The 10,440-nt window shown below is 42.0% G+C and overlaps 1 protein-coding gene across 1 annotated transcript; it reads left to right on the plus strand.

The window, feature by feature from the left end:
• Positions 1-7,823: 7,823 nt before the first annotated feature.
• Positions 7,824-10,019, plus strand: LOC135804789 (uncharacterized). Its single transcript, XM_065318746.1, has one exon. The coding sequence runs from the start codon at positions 8,058-8,060 to the stop codon at positions 9,192-9,194; it is 1,137 nt and encodes a 378-aa protein (XP_065174818.1). The 5' UTR covers positions 7,824-8,057; the 3' UTR covers positions 9,195-10,019.
• Positions 10,020-10,440: the final 421 nt, after the last annotated feature.

Raw genomic sequence — 10,440 nt, forward strand, 5'->3', positions numbered from 1 at the left:
TACTACTACTACTACTACTACTACTACTACTACTACTACTACTACTACTACTACTACTACTACTACTACTACTACTACTACTACTACTACTACTACTACTACTACTACTACTACTACTACTACTACTACTACTACTACTACTACTACTACTACTACTACTACTACTACTACTACTACTACTACTACTACTACTACTACTACTACTACTACTACTACTACTACTACTACTACTACTACTACTACTACTACTACTACTACTACTACTACTACTACTACTACTACTACTACTACTACTACTACTACTACTACTACTACTACTACTACTACTACTACTACTACTACTACTACTACTACTACTACTACTACTACTACTACTACTACTACTACTACTACTACTACTACTACTACTACTACTACTACTACTACTACTACTACTACTACTACTACTACTACTACTACTACTACTACTACTACTACTACTACTACTACTACTACTACTACTACTACTACTACTACTACTACTACTACTACTACTACTACTACTACTACTACTACTACTACTACTACTACTACTACTACTACTACTACTACTACTACTACTACTACTACTACTACTACTACTACTACTACTACTACTACTACTACTACTACTACTACTACTACTACTACTACTACTACTACTACTACTACTACTACTACTACTACTACTACTACTACTACTACTACTACTACTACTACTACTACTACTACTACTACTACTACTACTACTACTACTACTACTACTACTACTACTACTACTACTACTACTACTACTACTACTACTACTACTACTACTACTACTACTACTACTACTACTACTACTACTACTACTACTACTACTACTACTACTACTACTACTACTACTACTACTACTACTACTACTACTACTACTACTACTACTACTACTACTACTACTACTACTACTACTACTACTACTACTACTACTACTACTACTACTACTACTACTACTACTACTACTACTACTACTACTACTACTACTACTACTACTACTACTACTACTACTACTACTACTACTACTACTACTACTACTACTACTACTACTACTACTACTACTACTACTACTACTACTACTACTACTACTACTACTACTACTACTACTACTACTACTACTACTACTACTACTACTACTACTACTACTACTACTACTACTACTACTACTACTACTACTACTACTACTACTACTACTACTACTACTACTACTACTACTACTACTACTACTACTACTACTACTACTACTACTACTACTACTACTACTACTACTACTACTACTACTACTACTACTACTACTACTACTACTACTACTACTACTACTACTACTACTACTACTACTACTACTACTACTACTACTACTACTACTACTACTACTACTACTACTACTACTACTACTACTACTACTACTACTACTACTACTACTACTACTACTACTACTACTACTACTACTACTACTACTACTACTACTACTACTACTACTACTACTACTACTACTACTACTACTACTACTACTACTACTACTACTACTACTACTACTACTACTACTACTACTACTACTACTACTACTACTACTACTACTACTACTACTACTACTACTACTACTACTACTACTACTACTACTACTACTACTACTACTACTACTACTACTACTACTACTACTACTACTACTACTACTACTACTACTACTACTACTACTACTACTACTACTACTACTACTACTACTACTACTACTACTACTACTACTACTACTACTACTACTACTACTACTACTACTACTACTACTACTACTACTACTACTACTACTACTACTACTACTACTACTACTACTACTACTACTACTACTACTACTACTACTACTACTACTACTACTACTACTACTACTACTACTACTACTACTACTACTACTACTACTACTACTACTACTACTACTACTACTACTACTACTACTACTACTACTACTACTACTACTACTACTACTACTACTACTACTACTACTACTACTACTACTACTACTACTACTACTACTACTACTACTACTACTACTACTACTACTACTACTACTACTACTACTACTACTACTACTACTACTACTACTACTACTACTACTACTACTACTACTACTACTACTACTACTACTACTACTACTACTACTACTACTACTACTACTACTACTACTACTACTACTACTACTACTACTACTACTACTACTACTACTACTACTACTACTACTACTACTACTACTACTACTACTACTACTACTACTACTACTACTACTACTACTACTACTACTACTACTACTACTACTACTACTACTACTACTACTACTACTACTACTACTACTACTACTACTACTACTACTACTACTACTACTACTACTACTACTACTACTACTACTACTACTACTACTACTACTACTACTACTACTACTACTACTACTACTACTACTACTACTACTACTACTACTACTACTACTACTACTACTACTACTACTACTACTACTACTACTACTACTACTACTACTACTACTACTACTACTACTACTACTACTACTACTACTACTACTACTACTACTACTACTACTACTACTACTACTACTACTACTACTACTACTACTACTACTACTACTACTACTACTACTACTACTACTACTACTACTACTACTACTACTACTACTACTACTACTACTACTACTACTACTACTACTACTACTACTACTACTACTACTACTACTACTACTACTACTACTACTACTACTACTACTACTACTACTACTACTACTACTACTACTACTACTACTACTACTACTACTACTACTACTACTACTACTACTACTACTACTACTACTACTACTACTACTACTACTACTACTACTACTACTACTACTACTACTACTACTACTACTACTACTACTACTACTACTACTACTACTACTACTACTACTACTACTACTACTACTACTACTACTACTACTACTACTACTACTACTACTACTACTACTACTACTACTACTACTACTACTACTACTACTACTACTACTACTACTACTACTACTACTACTACTACTACTACTACTACTACTACTACTACTACTACTACTACTACTACTACTACTACTACTACTACTACTACTACTACTACTACTACTACTACTACTACTACTACTACTACTACTACTACTACTACTACTACTACTACTACTACTACTACTACTACTACTACTACTACTACTACTACTACTACTACTACTACTACTACTACTACTACTACTACTACTACTACTACTACTACTACTACTACTACTACTACTACTACTACTACTACTACTACTACTACTACTACTACTACTACTACTACTACTACTACTACTACTACTACTACTACTACTACTACTACTACTACTACTACTACTACTACTACTACTACTACTACTACTACTACTACTACTACTACTACTACTACTACTACTACTACTACTACTACTACTACTACTACTACTACTACTACTACTACTACTACTACTACTACTACTACTACTACTACTACTACTACTACTACTACTACTACTACTACTACTACTACTACTACTACTACTACTACTACTACTACTACTACTACTACTACTACTACTACTACTACTACTACTACTACTACTACTACTACTACTACTACTACTACTACTACTACTACTACTACTACTACTACTACTACTACTACTACTACTACTACTACTACTACTACTACTACTACTACTACTACTACTACTACTACTACTACTACTACTACTACTACTACTACTACTACTACTACTACTACTACTACTACTACTACTACTACTACTACTACTACTACTACTACTACTACTACTACTACTACTACTACTACTACTACTACTACTACTACTACTACTACTACTACTACTACTACTACTACTACTACTACTACTACTACTACTACTACTACTACTACTACTACTACTACTACTACTACTACTACTACTACTACTACTACTACTACTACTACTACTACTACTACTACTACTACTACTACTACTACTACTACTACTACTACTACTACTACTACTACTACTACTACTACTACTACTACTACTACTACTACTACTACTACTACTACTACTACTACTACTACTACTACTACTACTACTACTACTACTACTACTACTACTACTACTACTACTACTACTACTACTACTACTACTACTACTACTACTACTACTACTACTACTACTACTACTACTACTACTACTACTACTACTACTACTACTACTACTACTACTACTACTACTACTACTACTACTACTACTACTACTACTACAGTGGTCCCTTTATAATCCGGCACCATTTGTGCCACGGAAATCTGCTGGATTAGGGAGGGTGCTGGATTAACAAATCTGATCCACTGCTGCAATGTGCATGAAGAGGACATTTGGCTACTGAAAATTGTGCTGGTTTATCGAGGGTACTGGATTATAAAGTGCCGGATTAGAGAGGGACGACTGTACTACTACATTGTACTACTTGAGAACGGTTTTATTCACAACACCATGAAGTAAGAGTCAAAGCAAAAAGACAACCCAATTTCGGAATAAAATAGAACACTCAATTGAAATATAAAACTTTGAACTACTACTACTACTACTACTACCAAGAGTACATAACCCTGGTTATGTACTCTTGCTACTACTACTACTATGTAACAGGTGCACACTCTTGGAGTACAAAAAATAATGAAGTAACATGCATTTGTCGTCTAGACCAGGGAGTAGTACAATACCAATAATATGGTATTGTACTACTCCCTGGTCTAGACCGTCGACCAGTCCATGGTCCACCCCGCCCCATGGCCCAGGGAGTTGACTCCCTATTTGTAGGCCCTGGTCCAGCAGCACTGCAGCAGGCCAGGCCAGGGCCAGTGTCCATGGTGTCAGAGGTGCAAAAAATCCTGACGAAGGAGTCCGGACTACTTTTTGTAGACTCCGGAACGGCTCACGCGCGCGGGCACTCGAGTCGTACTGCTATAAGGTCAGATCAGTAGCTCTGCAGTCTGCACGCGCATCTCGCACACATGCGATTCACCATGCATCGATCATCGACGTAGCTACGAGCGTACATGTAGGTCAACGAGTCAACGACGTATACCTGGCACCCGCGTACCGCGCGGCGCGCGCGCGCGCGCTCGACCCACGAGATTTTGACGTAGCCAAGCTTCAAGTGTGTGATCCGGTCAAAGAGCGCTATACACCAGGCGAAGCGCCAGCACCGAAAAAGAGCCCTAAAAGTTGCACTTTTATTTTCCAAATCCGACCCCAGGCCCGGGAAATTTGAAACTCAGCTCAATATCGCCAAAAAGAGACTATTTTATCCCTTGCTCACAAGAGCTTCCCTGGTGGTATCGTCTTGTTCCGAGGCAATGTTTGGGAAGGTGCGGGCATTAGCTGCCCTAAGTTTCGCGGAAAGCTCCAAGCGACATCATTTTCCTCGCTTTCTCGCCAGAGTTTTCAAGACCGACGCAACTCGTCGTCAAAAAGTACTCAGCGTGGATTTCGTGCCGAATTCCGCCCCAAACAATTTAGGCTGACCTCTCGCCACCAATCGAACCCACTGATATGTATCTACCTATACACGAGCAATGGTTTGAGCCCAAAGAAGGACAACTTCACAACGAGCACACTTTCTGAGGGTAATATTTTCTATGTATATCAGTATTAGAACACCACCAAGACGACAAATTGACCAGCAGAAAGACAGAAAGTTGCACTACAAATACATGCATACAGCAGCTGTATAAACATAAATAATTGAACAGAAAACTATGTAACTGGATCCCACCAAAAACAGTAAAGCATCCCAAATAGTATGCGCATACACATATACATGAAGGAAGGCTATGTTGCCACCATACACTGGCTACGCACACGGACATCATTCTGGAGAGCTGAGCATCAGCGTGCGCACACACCCACACACACATCTGCATGCACGCGCGCACACCCACATGCGCATGCACACGCGCGCGCGCGCGCACACACACCCACATATACACATGCACGCGTGTACACTCCTGCCCTGTGCTGTCGAGCCACTGCCACAAGGGTTGCGTGGGCCTCGAAGGCACCGGAGAGAGAATAGGAGAACGCAGTCCCATAGATACACACGCACACACACACACACACATGTACACAACACGTGCAAGTACACACGTGGCAGCTTACTACAAGAGAACCACACAAGTTCACATGTGGGCGCGAACTGTATTCACAGTTGGTCATACTGTCTTGGGCATATGAGGGAGGAGCAGGAGAGTGAGTGATTGACTCAGACACAATGCGCTTCAACATGCTAGCACATGCACCGGTTTCGGACAGTGGCAGAACGTGACGGAGAGAGAGAGAGAGAGAGAGAGAGAGAGAGAGAGAGAGAGAGAGAGAGAGAGAGAGAGAGAGAGAGCACCAGCGTTCCAGCTCAAGCTCCAAATTTCTAGTTGCTTCTCCTGGTCACAGTAAACACAGAACAGGGCTCAGGCAGTGCCGAGGAAGTGCTTGTACTTGGTGCAGTGTCGTGAGCAGGATAAACTTCCAACATCTCTACACAGTGTAGCTCTTCAGGCGCACACGAAGACTCAGAAACCGGAATATACTTTACATGATGATTGAAAGTCCAGCAGCACAACAAAACTTCCAAGGACTGGTTTGGCACTAGCTTCCGTCTCATTGGCGTGCGCCCAGCCAGTTTTGGAAAGAAAGAGTAGACGTTCATTCCTCGTTCAACCTGCAATGAACTGGAGACAACACAAACCAACAAGACGACGATGGTTATCATCAGCTCATGTGTTCACCACCGCAGTGCTACCATTCACTTTCCTGCTCCAAATGCACTACCAGGCTGCATGGTACTACTGTCGTGGACATGGAAATCCGGTCGCACGTATAGCGGCCCCAGGGCGCTGGCCATGCAGCCGTAGCACGGTTTATCATGCGCTGCTGATGGTCGCATTGGATCAACATGTGCACTGCATGCAACGTTCTGTACGTGCTGAGGGTGCCGGCCCCGGTCAATCGACTGGATTTCCATGTCCGCGACAGTACGATGTGTCGATAATAGACCGTGATTTGCATTTTCCAATGATTAGGACTGGTATTATTTCTATTTTTCACACTTAGAAAGAAAACAAGGGGCAAGATTTGATCTGGATTATGTGGTTGTTGGCTATGTCAACATTTGAAAGAGGGTTGCAACCGTGATAGCACTGCAACATGAGTTTGCATGGTATACTCAACAGTTGGCGAGCAGAGAATTTCGTGCCGAATTCCGCCCCAAGGTTGTGCACAGCAAACAACTTGATATATCATTAGCCCTACCCTTGTGCTATACGTACCCGTTGTGCCGATCGAGCCTGAGCCCTCTACTCGACTCCACGGTCCAATGACATTCGGTCATCATGGCCAAATTCAAGTCACTCAAGTGTTGAGAAGTGTCTACGTCGTCGCACACAGCATGTGTCGACATACAAAAATATGTGTACGATAGAGAAAGAACTACTGAAGAGCAGCCAACTGGTATCAGCATTCTCCTTCAAAGGATAGGTCGGTGGCAGAGGGCCAAAGCCGGACAATAGTTGGAAATTCTCAGCGTTGAATTTCTACAGGCTGTAGATACCTGGAAAAGCTCGATTTCCCGCCACGGAAAATAAAAAAGTCTTGATTTGGGGTGCTGGCGCTTCGCCTGACACGGCCTATGCTGTGAAGAGTGGATTGAAGGCTCTACTCCATGATCCAGTACAGTTCCGATCTGTGACTGGTGACTTGTTCGAGTTGGCAGATCTACGACAACAGTCGTTTGTTCGTCAAAATCAGTTTGGAGGAATTGTTCGTCTTTCGATGCAAGGACTGGGGCAGACAGGTACAAGCATTAGGCACCTTGCCGCTTCAAAAACTGCCCGCTTGTAATATTTTAGCTGTTCCGGCATTGTTGTGCTGTCACTAGGTAAATATGGAGTTGAAATGCCAATGCCTCAATGTTACGATATGCGTTCAGCAATCGACTTTCGGTCGTACCATTGATTTAGAATCTCTCAGGCAGGAGAATCAGGATGATCCCTTCAACGGCTGCTGCCTCAAAGAAATGGATCTTGACGTACCTGGAATATCGATGGAACAAAGCAGTTTAGTTAGTGAACGCCTGTATGGCGATCTGCAGGTGTTCAAATGTCATGGTTGTGCAATGGTGACACATTGTTCACATCAGCACAAACCTGGAAGATTGTTAGTCAATTCTGAATTGCTCAGTGATCCCTCGAAAATCAGTGAGTTACGTCAATCATCGAGTTTCTCCCAGGTCTTTAGCGTGGTTCTTCCGCCAGATTTCGACTCTAGTTTCCCTGATGTAGTGCACTTGCAGAAGAACCTTGGTCCATCTGCAGTTGCTCAGGCCCAACAAGTTCTAGACTCCTACGTGATGGCTGAGGAGGCATCAGTTCAGGCAAGGATTCAGGCATTTATTGACCAGCAGAACCTGGTCTTGACAAGAATCAAGCAAAAGGCTCAACAAGATCTGCGCAGCTTGTACAACGTTATGTCCAGCATTCCAGCTACGCAGCACAGGGAATCCAAAACTGAGGCGGTGTCGACCAAATATACCGTGAGTGCGGATAGGCCAGAGAATATGTCCACTGTGTATTCAGGCGAGCACTCATTCAGTCGGCCAGCTACTCACGACACTGGTGTGTTCTGTATGGACGACCTTGACATGATGACGCACGGTGATCGGTCAGCGTTCTTATCGGACGATGACGATGAAGATGACGATCCGAGTACTGACAACAGTTTCCAAGGTTCTCAGGTAGGACTGGCCATGGCTGGTGCTGCCAGTAGATCTACTATACCACAGCACACAGATAATGATGGTACGTGGATTCTTGGCAAGTCGGCACCAGTTCAAATGCCCGGTCGACCGGCACGCTTTACCAGTGGTGGAGCAGTTCGCGATGACGGCCTCACCCCGTCCTTTGAAGACATTGGCAATTCCATCAAGGCAATAGCGCAGAGTGTGCAGGACCAGAGCACTTTGCTGTTCGGCGAGCTGCCACGGCCCCGCACAGCAACGTCGTTCATTGATACCGTATCATGATCAGGTAGGTGACTTATCTCCAGCTGGAATCGTCGCGGTCTGTTTTTACTCTCCATCTAGGGCGCGCTGGTATCCTTATTTTCTGCCTCCTCTCTCCCTCTCTTTGTGAAAAAGTGAAATCCACCTTCCTGGATTCCACGCATCGCTTTGTCAGTGCACCATTGGCTGACAGCAGGCATTGTTCTGTTGTAGTTTGTTGCAATCACTTTGTTGTCCAAGAACTAGTTTTAACCACAGGGGCTGGTATCCATTTGTTTTATTATTCTCTTGCGTATCTGCGGTTGAGTGCTCGGCCTTCTCAGAATGCAGGGTGCACCGTGCACGACCGCCTAGTGTGTTGTCGGTCGGTGTTATCGTAGACCCAGGCTTCGCTCTCACTGCCATAGAGCAGTGCTCACCAATTTCACTGGACACTGGCTGTTGCTGAGCCTCTTCTTTTTTTCCTCCACGGACATATCACTATGGATAATTGACACTGGCATAGATTGCCGTGTTTGGTCACTGTTCACACTGCGTCTCAATGATAGATTTCCGGCACTGTTTTTTTGTTGTGATATATGTGTTAGACTTCACTTGCCACTATTATCTATACTAACCCCCACCCCCCTCTCCATTGTACGCGATGAGTCACTGGTATGTCACGGTTGCATTTTTATTTGCGAGGAAAACAAGCATTGAAGCCTACTAATAACTGATCTTTGCAGTGCATATGCGTTTAGGTGTGTGACATTACTAGTATGCCAGCCGTATACTGTGTATGGATTGGCTATACACTCGTATCTCTCAGTCTTACAAGTAAGGTGGAACAGAATTTTGTAATTCCGACCTTGACGCTTACGTGATCATCAAGCAAAATATTAGTCTAATATCAAACGGGGAATGGGATTTGGTTATACGCTTGTATATCTCTCTTATCCGGACATCAAAGTTGCTGGCACCTCGGTCTACCTGGCACCCTGTGGGAGAGTGTTAGTGGAACAATTACTACTGTTTTGTCAATTTTGTGGATTGGTGACGGCATACGCCATATCTCCGGCCCTTCCCTATGAAGTGTACACGATCCAGAGTTACGTTCATTTCCCAGTTACATGCATGGCCAGTGCCCGGTCTTGGACTGCCCAGATAAGAGAAGATATGAGTGTTCTCTGCCAGTGTACTTTGTTCTTGCTACAGCTTATGTAAGATTATTATGTGTGGCAGATAGTGGCTATACTCATGCTACTGGTAATTCAATGTAGCAGGGCAT

The sequence above is a fragment of the Sycon ciliatum genome, chromosome 1 (assembly GCF_964019385.1).
Source record: "Sycon ciliatum chromosome 1, ocSycCili1.1, whole genome shotgun sequence".
NCBI classification, from domain to species: Eukaryota; Metazoa; Porifera; class Calcarea; order Leucosolenida; family Sycettidae; genus Sycon; species Sycon ciliatum.

Bases quoted from the DNA above. Each gene is read 5' to 3' on its own strand.
- LOC135804789 (XM_065318746.1), top strand. From the start codon at position 8,058: ATGGAGTTGAAATGCCAATGCCTCAATGTTACGATATGCGTTCAGCAA.